The sequence below is a fragment of the Carassius auratus genome, chromosome 30 (assembly GCF_003368295.1).
Source record: "Carassius auratus strain Wakin chromosome 30, ASM336829v1, whole genome shotgun sequence".
NCBI classification, from domain to species: Eukaryota; Metazoa; Chordata; class Actinopteri; order Cypriniformes; family Cyprinidae; genus Carassius; species Carassius auratus.
In genome coordinates, this window is record NC_039272.1 from 14,191,485 (window position 1) to 14,207,147 (window position 15,663).

Here is a 15,663-nt window from a genome sequence, read left to right on the forward strand (position 1 = left end):
TAAACACAATATTTTCTGTCGCAGTTTCAGTGTCCTAAACCACAGGGATCTGTGGACAGTTTCGGAACAGCCCGTAAAAGCCTCGCAATATGTGCACTACCCCCTGAAGACTTCAGACCTAGAAACACCATTAAACAGTAAAAAGAAAAAGTAGGTCTGAAGCACACCACTTAAAAAAAAAATGTCAAGAAAAGACAACCTTCACTCTTTTAACATGAGAAACTTTTTTGAACATACTTCTCAGCCTTCCCTCTGTCAGATTTAGCTTATCGCTAAAACACACTGATGATGCTAAATATCTTACATTAAGATCTTTAGGGACATCAGGGCACTAAACCTGCCATAAAAGCACAAATCTTAAAACATTCTGCCTTATGTGATGAATCAAGCTCATGCTTTTCATTCCTTCCTCTCAGTTTCATTTCTGTACCTCAGCTCACTTGTCAAGCCTTGATATGTTACTCATTCTCTGTAAATCTGGATGGAAGACTCATATGGTGTACAAGGAAGGGCAGAAGACTTTTCAAATTTCATGACCCATTCATAAAAGAAAAGGTCAAGAGCGTATGCCTCAAGCGAGGCACGAAATTATCTCACTTGAAAAGTTTGAAGGCAGCAAAGGTAGGTGAGATAAATATAAACATGTTATCTCTGTTTGCAGAGAAGGTTTACTGCATACAGTATGTTCATTTTCAGCTGCTGATAAATACAAAAAGTTGCAAACATGCCCAAAAAGAGCTTATAACACAAAGCAACGTATTTACTGTCTGGAAACGGGAGAGATTGGTTTATATCCAACTCTCCTCACTCTTTAAAAGAGATCTGAGGATCACAGAGCATTTGAGTCACCTGGGTTGCCAGTATTTTAATTTGCTTGTTTATCGTTCCATTAACTGTGGCACCGTAGTGTGAAGACAAGCAAATAAAAGACGCACACTCCATTAAAATACCGATAGCACCTATTACCGTCAGCATAAATTTTGATTTTAGATGTGTTCAGTACACGGTCACATAACAGCACTGGAGAAAAATGGCATGGCCTCCAAATAAGAAGAATAACAGAAAAAAAATATAGATTAAAAAAAGATGCCCTAGATGAAAAGCTCATCGCTCTCCTATGCTTTTCTTTAGGATTCATAATTTTTCAGCATTTCTCGCACTCTAAACTCAACACTTTGACAGTGAATTATTGCTTTTTAGATATATACTGTCATATGTGCCCTCTAAAAGTTAACAGGGATGACTAAAACTTAAAAAAAGGGAAAATTATTTTAATTTGATTCAAATATTTAAAAAATGTAATTATTTCTGTGATGGCAAATCTGAATTTTTACCAACCCTTACTCCAGTCTTTGATCACATGATCCTTCAGAAATCAGTCTAATATGCTGATCTGGTGCTCAAGAAACATTTCTTACTATCAGTGTTGAAAATTGTTTAGCTGCTTATTATTTTGGGGGAAACTGTGATGGTTTTATTTTCAGGATACTCCGATAATTAAACAAAGGAATTTTTGTAACATAATAAATGTTTTATCACATGAATGTGTCCTTGTCTGATAATTTAGTTCTTTCTAAAATAAAACAGAAAAAAAAATATAAAAAAAAACCTTTAGTAAATACTGGTCTCCTCTGGGAGTAAAACACCAAAATATTCATGACTCATGAACTATTCATCATCTCAAGAATGAGAAACAGCACAATAGTTGTCAGAAATTAGCAAGTTAGCATCACTCCCTTAGCATGCTGCTAGATGGCATAGCTACACTATTATGCTAACAATAACAAGGTTTCTATATTGATAGCTATAAAAGTAACAATATATTCTTGCAGAATAAAATAAAATAAAAAACTGCCAATATGACTAATGGAAATATTCGAAATATGAATGGAAATGGCTCTCTCTCTCTGCAAGTTATTGTAAGACCCCCTTGGTTAGCACAGGAAAGAAGGCTTTAAATCCATGCTCTCAGATACAAATTTTACTGCCAGTAGGATACATACAAAATTCTTAAAAGAATATTTAACTAAAGCTAAATCCACTTAAGCACTTAAGTCTACTTAATCACTGCCTAACACAAACTTTCTCTGTCTCTCAGTTGTTGTACATTCACACTGCATATAACACATGACCACACAGCTCTGCAGCAAATGTTTTTTTTTGTATTAACAGAACTCTCAGGCACTGCTGTGCTTCACTGTTGATTCACTGACATGATTCAGCACAGTAAATGCAGCATATGCACAGCCAGGCACTTAGTACAGATGGAGTATATGTCACCTCCAAGGGCAGCAGTAAAACACGTTCTGATATCTTGAATCGGACATCTCCGTGCTGCAAGATTGATCTAATATCTGTCAAGGCCAGCAGGCAGCAACAATAGTAGACAAGTTTACCAACTCATCAGTACGAAACCCCTGTCCCCACTGTGGTAATTGCTGTTTTTTGGGCTTGAATAGAAGGAGATCAAAGTGAAGCAAACATAAACCGAAAGAAATTTAAACTGGCAGCCAAGTGTCATGACAGAGGTCGAACAGTAGCTGGTTGCAGTGCTTCATTTCACAGCATTTCAGATTGTTCTGGTAGCTAAAGCTTTATACAAAGAGCAAAACAGCTCATCAGTGAAGATGATTAATGCCTCTCTCTTCACAACAACCCAGTCAGCCATTCAAAAACACCCACAGTTTTAATTACACAACTTTGTAAAGCACTAATGAAATAACCGACATTTACACTACCAGGCACATTTTTGGACACACCTCCTCCTTTAGCATTATTACTATTTTCCACTACCATAACACAAATGGTAGAATGGGATTTATGCAGTGTCTTAAATTATTAAACAAAATCAATATTATCTTAAAATTTTGATGTAGACACTAGTTTTAAAAAAAACTTGCCATTTTGTGGTCTAACTCCTCAAAAAAATCAGTTCATACCAAGCCATAATCTTTGACACATCATTTGACAATCATTATTGATCATCTGTTAAGAAATAATATGCACCTCTGTGAGCCAATTAATGGCCAAAACTTTTTTTTAAAATTCATGACAGAACAATGAAAAACAAGGTTTTTGGTATGAGTGAATTTGTATTCTAAATGAGTGCAAAGTGCGACAGGGTGAGATGTAGTCATTCACCAGGGATAATAGGAGGCAGAAGAAGAGACAGGGCACAGAACCCTACAAACAAGAAATCATCTAGTTCATTCAAGCCCAGCAGGAAGGCCAGAGGTGTGTGCACAGGCAATCTATGACCACAAACCACAAACGTTCATACCCTAAGGTAATTATAAAGTACAAGTTAAATTCCCCTTGTGCAGATTCAGACTCACTACTGTGTTATCAACATTGTAAAAAAAGAAACACCTTAAACTGACCTAACTAAAAATAAGGCAACCTATTACAGTCAAACAACGCAAACAATTTAAAACTTTTGTTCTTCGAAAGAACTTAAAAATACAAACCTTATTCTTTCATCATGTTTGATTTTGAATTTTTTTATTAAAACTAGAGACAAACATATTACCCCTATATGAAAAAAATATATATAAAATCCCAAAGGTGCAATTGAGATGCATATATAATTTTACACACAAATCTCAAAACCAGTCAGATCAACAATTACTAATTCAGTAAAAATATGAACTCTGAGCCATGTTACCAGCTAACTAGCAAGAAACAACATAAATAAACAGCAAATAAACCAGTAAAATGAAAAGCAATAATAATTTTTATGTTGCCACATAATTAGGTCAAGCGGTAAAGCATGCTTGGAACTTGAAAACATTGCTCTTTCTAAAACTGTATGTTCAAAAGACTCAGATTGGACAACATTTGGACAGATTTTGAACAAAAACATGCACATGTATATAAGTAAGGTTGCTTTTTTTCAAGTTGGATTTTTTTACAGTACATTTTTTACCATTTTCCAGTGGAACCATAAATCAAGCACGTCTTGGTAAATAATGTAGAATAATCAGACTGTAAAGCTTTAAAGCCCCTATTATAGGTAATGAAGCGTTCATATTTTGGTTTTGGGAGTCCCCCGACAATAGGTTGACATGCATGCAAGGTCAAAAAACACTTTCATTGTCTTATAATATGAATTTATTTTTTACCTTACTTGCTCAATGACTCCCAAATGATTCGCTCAATGATTAATTTTTCCAAACCCCTCCTTTGCGTGACGCTAATCTGCGGTGATTGGTCCGATTGGTCTCATTTTCATTTCATCATGCCTGCAATGTCTGATAAAGCAGCGTTTGTGAGCGCAGCGCTGCTTTGTGTACAGCGTTACCGGGGAAAACACTATTTTACCTAGTTGCAAAAGAATGAATTAGCATATTCATTCAGACCAATGCAAAAAGACCAACGAATGGACGGGCAATATGCTAATGTTTCACGTTGATATCCTCATTTGGATAAAAGCGTCTGCTAAATGACTAAATATAAATGTAACATGAAATGGCTTGGGATTCATTTTAAAAACGACTCGTTTCAATAATTCAGAGTTACTCTTTCTTTTGAGAGACAATAACTTTATACACTTTTTCCTTTTATCAGAGCACACATTAGTTACACACTGCAAAAAAGGTCATTTTCAAAAATCCATAATAGGGGCACTTTAATGTTCATACAAGGTCTTGCATTAGAAAGAAGTTTTTTATTCATACTTGCGGTAGGTCTCATCTGAATTTTTGTCAAGAAGGAAAAGCACTTTGCAACATCATGGTTGGTCTACACTATTCTCTTTCTAGAAGCCTCTCAGCTAAAACTGAAGGGAAAAGAAGTCTCTAATTGACTCTACATCTATTGGTTCCTCCGGCATCCGTTTGGCCTTTTAAAATCTCCATGACAGTGCGGCAGATGGACTGTGTAAAACTCCATTCCCATCAACCTCTGCCCCTCCCCTCTCAGTTTTGCTCCCTCTCCCTCTCTTGCTCCAAGCTATGATAAAAAACCATCTCTCTTGCTTTGATAAATTGAACCATCTTATCTTTCACCGACCCATTCTGTCTTTGATGATCCCCAGTGGTCGGAAAACAAATCAGCTTTTCATTATTCTGACACTTACATAACCACAAACTCTCTCCCCACAGCATTATCTCTGACTCTGACTTTCCCTCTATACATTATAAAATGGTCAATGTGCATCATGGTGGTGAAAATAACAGTGCCATTGAGCTCTGTTTGTTCCAGAGCCATCAGATGTGGAGTGCACACTGTTTTGTGCTTACTGTGTGCTGGGAATGGGATGGGGGTTGTTATTAGCTATTCACATAACTAGGGAACTCTGAGTTATTAATGATAATTCTACTTAAAGAGATAAATATAGGGGATCAAATCAAGACTTGAAATACAGAATAGTACAAACAGCTGTGTCGCCATTATTTGCATTGCTGGCATAATTTGTCATTGAGAATAATTACTTAAGACTGGCAGGTCAATAGGGGTGAGACTCTGACAGAGAGAGCAGACGATGTGACTTTGCCTGCTGTACTTCTTTGTCAAATCCCCTGTTATTCAGCAGATCACTTTAAAAACAATGAGCAAAGCTTTAGTTTTGCAGATTTAGATGACTGAACAGGATTTGAGAGTGATTTTGCTAGGCTATAATAGTAATCACACTAAACTGGAGTATGTGAAATGTCAGTTCACGTAGCGATTAAATAAATGAAATCCTGGTGCTTCGATTTATTGTTACCCACCCATTGATGCACCTCATCACACGCCAAACTCTCTGTCAGAAATAATCAAAGCTCACGGCAGAGGCAGCTTTGAGTGTGTTTCTGGCTTAAACACTGTCTGCTTAATTAACGGCTTTTATGAATTATTCAGGTCCTAATGGGAAGAAGAATGGATCCAATTAATAAACGAGAGCAGGAATCCCAACAGGAGTGGCTCTGAACACCCCTATTAGCTTAGCACGCAAACAGGAACTACGGCAATTAACGAAGACCAATGATGCTAGAAGAACTGCTGGAATTCATATAAAAAAGGATTTTACAATGTAGAATAGTGATTAGTCTTGTCAGGCTGGAACAATTAGTACATAAGAACTAATCAATGGTCACAGTGAAAAGAGGAATAACTGGTGACTGAATTTGACCAAGGTTTGTGTCATCAAGAAGATATCAAAGTTTTTTCAGGCACATAAACAAAATATCCTTGTGTAACTGTCTGTATGTATGTATGTATATATATATATTAGGGGTGTAACGGTTCACAAAATTCACGGTTCGGTTCGATACGATACACTGATGTCACGGTTCGGTTCGGTTCGGTTCGATACGTTTTAGATACAGCAAAATGTAAAAACATCTCAACTTTTCAGAATGCCGCAAGCGCACCGCGGGTCATGTGACAAGAACCAACCAATCAGCTTCATCCTTTCCCGTAACAACGTTGAGAGCTCAGCCAAGATGAAGGAACAGCTGATCATAGTTGTATATGGATTGCAATTTTGAAATAAATTCAGTAGCAGAGCTACTGCAAGCGATTTTTAGAGCTGCAAATCCATTTATCCTTCGCTGAAATTTCCGCGTCTCATGGAGAGAGCACGTCATTGTTGCTTAGCAAAGACAGACGCCTCAGGAGAAAGACGCGCTTAGCGTTTTCCATGCGTTTTTAGGAGCGATATGTGAACGGCCCCTAAGGCGCTCGCTCACTCAGCACGCGCTGAAGGCTCGTTGCAAAATGTCTAATGCATTTAACAGACCAGAAATATAAGATCCTAAAATAACCAACAGGTCTGGTGTTTGGGTTGGATTCCCTGTAAGCTATAGTGTCTAAATGCTGCAGGGATAGTTTTCTGCGTGCATGTTTCTCCTTTTTTTCGTCTTTTCCCAGATAGTACTGACGCATATATCCCAGATATTCCCGCTGTTTTTTTTTTGTTTTTTTTTGTAATCCCGCTGGTGTACCCTGTCATGTTGCAGATGCGACATACCGTTGTTTTTTTATCCACCACTCTCTTGCCATCACCATTATAGCTTAAAGGGAATCCAAAGTGCACCCAAACACCAGACCTGTTGGTTATTGGAGGATCTTCTCATTTCTAGTCTGTTAAACGCATTGGCTATTTTGCAACGAGCCTTCAGCGCGTACTGAGTGAGCGAGCGCCTGCTGAGTAGCCTAACATAAACATATAAGATGGTGTTTTTTTCTTCTTCGGGAGTGTCAGGGGCGTTGCCTGTTACGTTGTTTGGGTTATTGGGCTACCTTGTTGAACGCATATCATTATATTTCTTTCTCTCTCTTTTTTTTTTTTTTTCAAATATAATTAATTACTCCAACGAACCGTTCGGTATACATAATGCGTACCGCGTACCGAACCGAAAGCGTCGTACCGAACGGTTCAATACGAATACGCGTATCGTTACACCCCTAATATATATATATATATATATATATATATATATATATATATATATATATATATATATATATATATATATATATAGATAGATAGATAGATAGATAGATAGATATAATTATTATTATTAATAAATGTGAATACATGTCTAAGTCATATTTTCTTGGTTAAAGAATGAATCTTATCAGTTTAGTGTTTTAAACATTTTACATTTATTTCAAAACAATAAATCAAAGCAGTAATAATTGTAAATATATATATATATATATATATATATTTTTTATTTAAACAATTATATATTTTATTTATGGACTCGTGTTCAGCTGTTCTTTTTCATAATAAAATAATTTTTGGAACATCAGTCATTTGAGCTCGGTGAACTGATCAGTGGTCACAAATCTCAGATAATTTTTTCATGCCATGTGAAGTTTGATTTTGACTTGACAAAATGGTTGTGTGTGTATGTATATATAAACATACAGGGGCGGTTTCTCCATTAGGGCGATTGGGCGACGCACCACCAAAATGTGAAAGGGAGGGATTTTTTTCTTTCACATTCAACCACAGTGTTATGCTAGCTTTCACTTTTCTAGACCGTTTTTTTTGTTTGTTTTGCCTCTAATTAGTCCAATCAGCGTCAAATCTCTTTTGTCTAGTACCGCACCTTTTTTGGCTATTTCTGTCAGACTTAAAAGCTCCCCGACTGCTCTCATTGACTTCCATTCAAAGATAATTTTTTTCTAACTGTGGGCACTGCAATGCAATCTCTATGAGTTCCGGGAGGGCTCGCACTAACGTGCTTTCGTCATCGTGTGTAACCTTAACTTGTGCAAAGATTGGTGGGAACAGTGACATCCAATAATATTTAAAAACTATTTTGAATATTAACAACGAAAAAAAATAAAAATCTGCTTTTATTAAATGTGAAAAAGGAACAAACAAAAAAAACAAAACAAAAGAATGAGATGGGGACAGCTACGCCACCTTAAATTCAGTTGTCAGTTCAACTTTATGGACATCCTGGCGAACTTTACCTCAGCGCAGATAAAGTGAGTAATGCAAGAAACCATTGTAATGTAAGTGAACAATGTAATATAAGTAAGTAATGTTGTAAATGGGCAGTATAATATAAGTGAGCTGTGTAAATAGTGATTTTTGTGACTTCATTTATTTTTTGTTATAAACTCATTTTGAAGTATGTTTTTTGGAAAACCACATCATGGCTTCAGTCTTCATTTGCTGCTGAGTTGTGTTAATACGCATATAGAAACGTATAGAAAGAAAGAGATTGCTTGTTAGAGTCAGTTTAATTTTAATTAATACTATAATAGTTCAGTTTCCTTTACATCTTTAACTAGTTAATTTATCAACTGAATGGGTGACCTATCCTCATTAATCATGCAAACATTTGCCCCCCCCCCCCTCATATATATATAGACACACACATATGTAGTCATATCCAATCATATCATGATGGAGGCAGTGCCTCCTCTCACGTGACTTATTTTGTAATATTTGCATCGTTTTAATTTCATAATATGAATTTTTTTCTAGGGGTGTTCCTCAGGGCTTAATTATGGGCCCCCTTTTATTTTCCCTTTATTTGCTTCCATTGGGAAATTTTTTTGGCACGGTATAACTGACCATCTGAATGCTGAGGATTCTCAAATTTATTTACCTTAAAAATATGGGGAGCTATCTTCTCTTGAGTATTTGTATAACTGTTTGGCTGATGTGAAGTGTTGGTTGGCAAGCAACTTCCTCTAATTGAATGAGGACAAATCAGATTTTATTGTTTTTGGTCAGAAAGGATGTGGCATAGATTCTAATGAAAATCTGTTATTGCTCCCTGGGAAAAAAAAATTCTTGGCTTTTTTTTACTCGGAGCTTAAATTTGATCACCAAATTAATGTTGTTGATAAAAATAGTTTATTTTATCTTAGATATTTAGCCAAGTTGAAGTCTATCCTCTATTTCTGTGATTTGGAGATGGTTGTTTATGCCTTTGAGTCTTCTAGTCAGGACTATTGTGATGCTTTGTATCTGGGTGTGAGTCCTTCTCTCTCTCGCCTACAGCTGGTTTAGAACTCAGCTGCTAGACTTTTAACTGGTACCAAAAAGAGAGACCATATTACTCCTGTTCTGATTTCACTACATTGGTTCCCGATTCGATACAGAATTCAATGTAGAGTGTTGTTATGTTTTTGAATCTCTCCATGATTTAATTTGTCTACATCAACCTTTGAGATCTCTTCGCTCTAAGGATCAACTGTGCCTGATAATTCCTCAATCACGCTTGAAATGCAGAGGAGATAGAGCCTTTGCCGTTGTTGCCCCTAGACTAAGGAATGAGCTTCCCCTGCCTTAAAAAATATTTCCTACTCTAGAGTCTTTTCAAAGGATGTTAAAAACATATTTATTTTCTTTGGCTTTTAATTATGTGTTGTAATTTGTATTTATATGGATTGCATGTGTTTGTTTTTGATTTACTCTTTCATGCAGAGCACTTTGGTGCCCAGAGTGGTTTTTAAAAGTTGAGTTGAGTTGAGTTGTAGGAAAATATCAATACATGTATCACAATATTTTTTTTTGCGATACTGTATATATCTCAAAAACGGAATATAAATATCTTTTAAAAATATATAAAAAATCATGCAAGATTCATAGCAGTTGATTAGTTTTGAGTTCATATCCCAACTGCTAGACAGCAGTCTTCACATCTTAACTTAAACAGTGACAGGAAATACTAGCATTATGGTACACCACTATCGTTAGCGTTAATATAGTTTGCAGTAATGTCCGCCCCGGGGACCATGGCACGGGTGGTACTTCGGTTCCACCATGTGCCGCATCCTATGTGAAGAGCACTTCGCGGCTGCAGCTTTCTCTCGTAGTGGGGGTGTTTTGTCCAGTTGGGGGCAGTGCTAACGTCGCAGTCTCAGTGATTAATACAAACTGAAAAAACCTGTGAAATCCAAGTTAAAAGGTTCTCAGAATGTTAAACATTTGTTTTTATTTTATTGTTTTACAGTTGTTTTGTTTTCTTTAGGAATCCTACAAGAACTTTATGTTTCATTGATATTAAGCAGGTGTAATATTTTGTTCAGATCAAAATGTTATGACATTGTATGTCACAACTGTAAACTTAAACTGTGAACCTTTTAAAGCGAGGTTTATAAATATATATGGTCTTTTTATAAAATACATTTTATACATATACATGTAACTAAAAAATCCTGCAAGCACTTTAATTTTCCCCCATACTCATATTGCACAAAGAGTGGTTCAATAATGTTGAATTTTACACTCTAAAAAAGCCGGTGTTATTTTTTTAACCCAAATGCTGGGTTGAGTCTTTCTGGTAATATTTTTGGGTTATTTTTTCAGTGTTTGGGTAGTTTTTGTGTTACCCAGCTCCTGGGTCAAATGTAACAACCCAATGTTTGGGTAGTTTTTGTATTGCTCAGATCCTATTTTTTTTTTTTTTTTTTTTTTTTTGTGTAAATAAAATATGACAATCCTGGTTGGTCAATTTGTAGGTCAGTCCAGTGAGTTGTTCTTGTCCAGAATAAAATGTACCATGGACAAGCTTGCCTCAAAGCTAAAGGCCATGTCATCTTCCATAAGATATCATGTTAACAACTCTGATACTGTCAAATCAGATCAATTCACACCTAGGCTTCATAGTAAACTTGGCAGGCAATGTGAGACGGCCAATTCTCACCTCAAACATCTTTATTTAGAAATGCTTACAGACTGGCACTTTGAGAAAAACATGGTCAATCACTTTTAATCCCTCCATATGGAACCTGCAATCAAGCTTCACACAATAAAGCTTCACAAACAGACGTCAGGCCCTGAACTTCAGCTATATAAACTACAATATTAATGTAATTAAACAGCTATACTTGATACTGCTGGTGTGATTGACAGAAAGCAAAAACTGTCTGAATAGTGCCAAGCCAAGTGTAGCTGATACAGGACTGAGCTTCCATGCAACGATTTGACTCACATTGTTATTTTCTCTGTGCTTTTTTTAGTTTGTGGATTCAATTCTGACAGGCAAACAAGACTGCGACATGAGTAAGACAGGCAGTACAACAAAGCAAAGACGATACAAAAGAACGCCGCACTTCCCTCAGCAGTCTAATGTGAACGCTTGAAAATATATATATATATACAGAATGAGCCTGCCCACACAAATAGTCAGAGAGAGAGAGAGAGTGAGCAAGCAAAGAGGAGAGGAAAGTTAGAGTGAGGTGGCTGCCTGTCAGTGCTCTTCTTCTGCAAACTATACCAGCTTCAATTGTTATGTAACCTATGATTTAACTCTCAAATCTAGAACTAAAATTAGAGATGATAATAGATTCTACCACAGGCAAATTTCTAAATGGACGTTACAGTTGATAAAACACCAGTATTTCCAATTCTTTTCACAATGCCTGAGACCAGCACCGCAGATCTAATGGGGTGTTTTGAATCAATTATCCAATTTCCTGAAATAACCTTTGGACACACACAGGGAGTCATAGCAAATGTGTTTTTTTTAAAGGCCAGGATTAGGACCATGTGAAGAGTTTAGCCATGCTGCCAAGGTCCAGGTTGGGGTTAAGGCCAAAAGCTAGTGCACAGTACTCTGTAATCAAGTGGGCAAAATAAATAAATAATTTAAAGATTGATTTTAGCCCTGCTAAAGCCACTAACTCTGACTGGGACTCTGGCCAAAGATTTTTCTGCAGGGCTGTGACACTGGTAAAGGACTTTACAGGATGAGTGGAGGGAGGGGGAAAGCACTTTTTTAAGTGACAGATATTTCTCAGTTAATTATGGAGATTCAATCTCTTGGAAAAGATTGTTTCCATGGGGGGTCCCACAGGGATCAATTCTTCTCCTACACTGTTTTCCTTATATCTGCTGTCCTTATGTAGCATATTTAGTAAGCATGAAGCTATGCCGAAGATACTCAATTCTAAATGCCACTAAAACACCCAACGAAATCTCTTGACTCGCTCTCAGTGTGTTTGAACAATATAAAAAATTGGATGGCAAAAAATGTTTTAATGTTAATTGAAGGCTGAGGTTATTGTTTTTGGCCAGCCAAAAGATTCTACTAAATCACTGTTAGATTTAAGCCTACTGGCACCATATTTTAGAACATAGATTTAGGTTTTCAAGTCGATGATAATTTAAAAATGGAAAAACAAATCAATTCTGTGGTATGTGCTTTTGGTAAAGTTTTTTCTTTCAACTTTAAAAAATAATTGTCAAATGCTGACTTCGAAAGAATTATTCATACATTTGATTTTTGTAACTCACTGTACAGGGGCATCTCTGCTGCATCATTGGCTCAATTACAATCAGTTCAGAATGCGTGGGAGTGAGGCTTCTAAAAAGGGTAAAGAAATATGATTCTACTTCTTCAGTATTTGCAAATTTGCGCTGTCTCCCTGTTTGTTTTAGAATTAAATATAAGAATTACATTTTTGTACATAAATCATTAAACAACCAGGTACCTCTGTACCTCACAAACCTCTTGATAACTTATAACTCCCCTAGATCCTTGTGCTCAGAAAACGTTAAACTTCTGGTAGTGCCTAGGACAATTCATTATTAAAAAGGCGACAGGGCCTTTGCAGTAATGGGGCCAAGAGTTGCTGGTACATATCAGATCTGCTAAATCTCTGTCAATGTTTAAGAAACTTCTGAAAGCCCACTCTGAAGTAGCAGCTTATGTGAGTTAAATTATATAGGTTATTTGTGATTGTTAGTTTGGTCAATATGTGTGTGATGGTGTTTTTATTTTTTATTTTTTAATGCTTTTATGTAAAGCACTGTGGGTAACCCTTGGGATTATTTTAGTAGTGCTATATAAAATAAATAAAACAAACCAAACCAACCAAATCAAATGGGGTTGTTTGGTACAAAAAACTAGAGTCAACAATGTAAAAATGAAAAGACCAACTGGGGTTCTTCACACTGCCACACTGACAGATCCCTGTAAAGCAGTGATTTCCAACCAGAAGTATGTGTACCCAGCAAAGTAGAAATTTAGATTTTGCTTTGTTGAAGTTAAAAAACTAAATTATCGGAAATTAATAAATGATTTAAAAAAAAGTCAAATCCTTAATGTTTTTTAATACTATTATTATTTTAGTTGGTATACATATCTTTATTTATTTTTAGTGTGTCCCATTTTGGTTTTCACAGGGAAAGTTTTTGCTTGATTAAAAGAACAGTCAGAAATGGTAAAAGACCAAAATTGCAACTGAAGTTCATTAAAACTCGTCTCTTATAATGGGTTTACTTAAAGAGTTTTTGCAGTAACCTTATCTGAAAGCTGCCCTTTTGATAAGATTCCTATAAGTTTTCTTCAAGTTTCCATTAGTTCGTCAGTCTGATGAACCCCAAAAAATGTCTTTCATTTCTCACAACATGAACTGTTTAAAACACTGCAAAAAAAAAAAAAAAAAAAAAAAAAAAAAGAATAAATAAATCAACACGTTCACTCACACACACTAACACAGAGATCACAAATCACCTTGACTGCCTCTCCATGAGTGACTCGGTCAAACACCATGTTATTGACTTGCATGATCTGGTCTCCAACTCTGAGCCCCTCTCTCTCAGCGGATGATCCCGGCTCCACCAAAGACACATAGATGCCAACTCCATGCTCTGACCCACCCCGTATGCTGAATCCTAGGCCTTCGTGGCTCTTGCTCCTTTTCAGCGTAACTTGGCGGATTTCATCAGGCGCTTCCTGCATCAGCGCTGGCGCTGTCCCCTCAGCCGCGGTGCTGAAAACCAGAGCCTGGTGCACAGATCCGTGACTGGGACCGGCCTGCTCGGACTCGTGCAGAAAATGCACGGAGGATGCTCCAGCATGAGCGTTCGTGCTGCTGAGGTCTTCCGAGCACTCGTGCTTAACACTGGCTGCCAGCAGATCCGTCTTCAGATAAAGCCCTTCCGATGTGTACTGGTCGAACAGCAGCTGGTCTGAGCGGGGTATGACCAGGCGCAGCATGGGTAAGAGTTGGCGCTTGTTGGGTGTGTTGAGAATGATTTTGAGAGTCTGCACGAGATCGAAGACATTGCGCTTGGCGTGGTAAACGTTGAGACAGTGGATGAACTGCTCCCTTTCGAAGTCGTTGAGCAGCACGTTGAGCGCGTTGTGCAACTTCTTGACGTTAACGGAAAGCGCGCGGCCACCGGAGCCTAGGGAGTTCGCGCCCGACTTGAGAGAAGCGCACTCCAAATCCGTGCTCATTCTCGGACACCTCAGAACCACAGAGGGATTTCACATCAGGCATTAGGAACAGAGCAGGGTCACGGACTCTTGCTAAAAACGGAAGCGCACCGCGATTCGTGCGTTAAACCTGTACCCAGCCATGCTGAGTTGAGTCTTCAAAATAACAACGCAGAATAACTAGTGCAATGTAGTTTCGAAACTTTAGATTATTAATTAAATTAGTTTAATAATCACTTTGAACAGTGGAAAAAGTACACAGTGGAAACACTGTTCTCCCAAAGGCAAACAACAAACCCGAATTAAGTCCTGCGAGGATTTGACATCCGTTATAGTGACTTAAATCCTTTTGGTAACTCACTGTGCGATGAGAAACGGGCGGAGAGACGCGTCCGGCTCCGAGAAAGAAACAAAAACACAGAAAGAACGTTTAAAGTTTGGAAGCTGCGCTCAGAAGAGCAGCGCGTCTGGTCAGTGTGGCTCGCTTGGATTTCTTGTCGCTACTACTGAGTCCGTAGTGAGATACCGAAACGGCGCTCTGAAGGAAATGACGCACGCGCGAGGCGCCTCTGTTGCTTAGGAACAAACAACTGTGAGGAACACATTTGGACAAACTAAACCACATTTTTCCTGTGCGTGAGCTATTTTTAATGTTCAAGGCCCACCGGGCTACTGACGTTAATCAATTGAAAATAAATCGTTTCCAAAGAGCTTTGCGCACTTAACGTAAAAGTTCTCAAAGGGAAACACAGTCAAAACCACAGCCGCCTGCTTTCAACTTTACACGAATGTGCCATAGGCAGATCATCTAAATGTTATGTATTTATTTGTTTTAATTATTTATTTGTTTATTTATTTTAATGGATAATGAACATTCAGCATGTCATTATTAAAAAATAAACAAAGATAGGGCGATAACATTATGTCTGGCTCAGGCTGTCATGCCCCATGAAATGTTGATTTGATTTGTAATAAATCATTATCTTGTAGATTAGCGCTTATAGATTCTGCTCAGAAAAATAGTCTGGCTTAGACGTTC

The 15,663-nt window shown here is 37.3% G+C and overlaps 1 protein-coding gene across 1 annotated transcript in view; it reads right to left on the reverse strand.

The window, feature by feature from the left end:
- whrnb (whirlin b) overlaps positions 1-15,378 on the reverse strand; it is a 53,676-nt gene extending 38,298 nt beyond the window's left edge. The window contains exon 1 of the mRNA XM_026211511.1: positions 13,917-15,378. Coding sequence (XP_026067296.1) covers positions 13,917-14,645 — 729 coding nt within the window. The 5' untranslated portion in view covers positions 14,646-15,378. The remainder of the gene's footprint in view (positions 1-13,916) is intronic.
- Between the last annotated feature and the right edge of the window lie 285 nt (positions 15,379-15,663).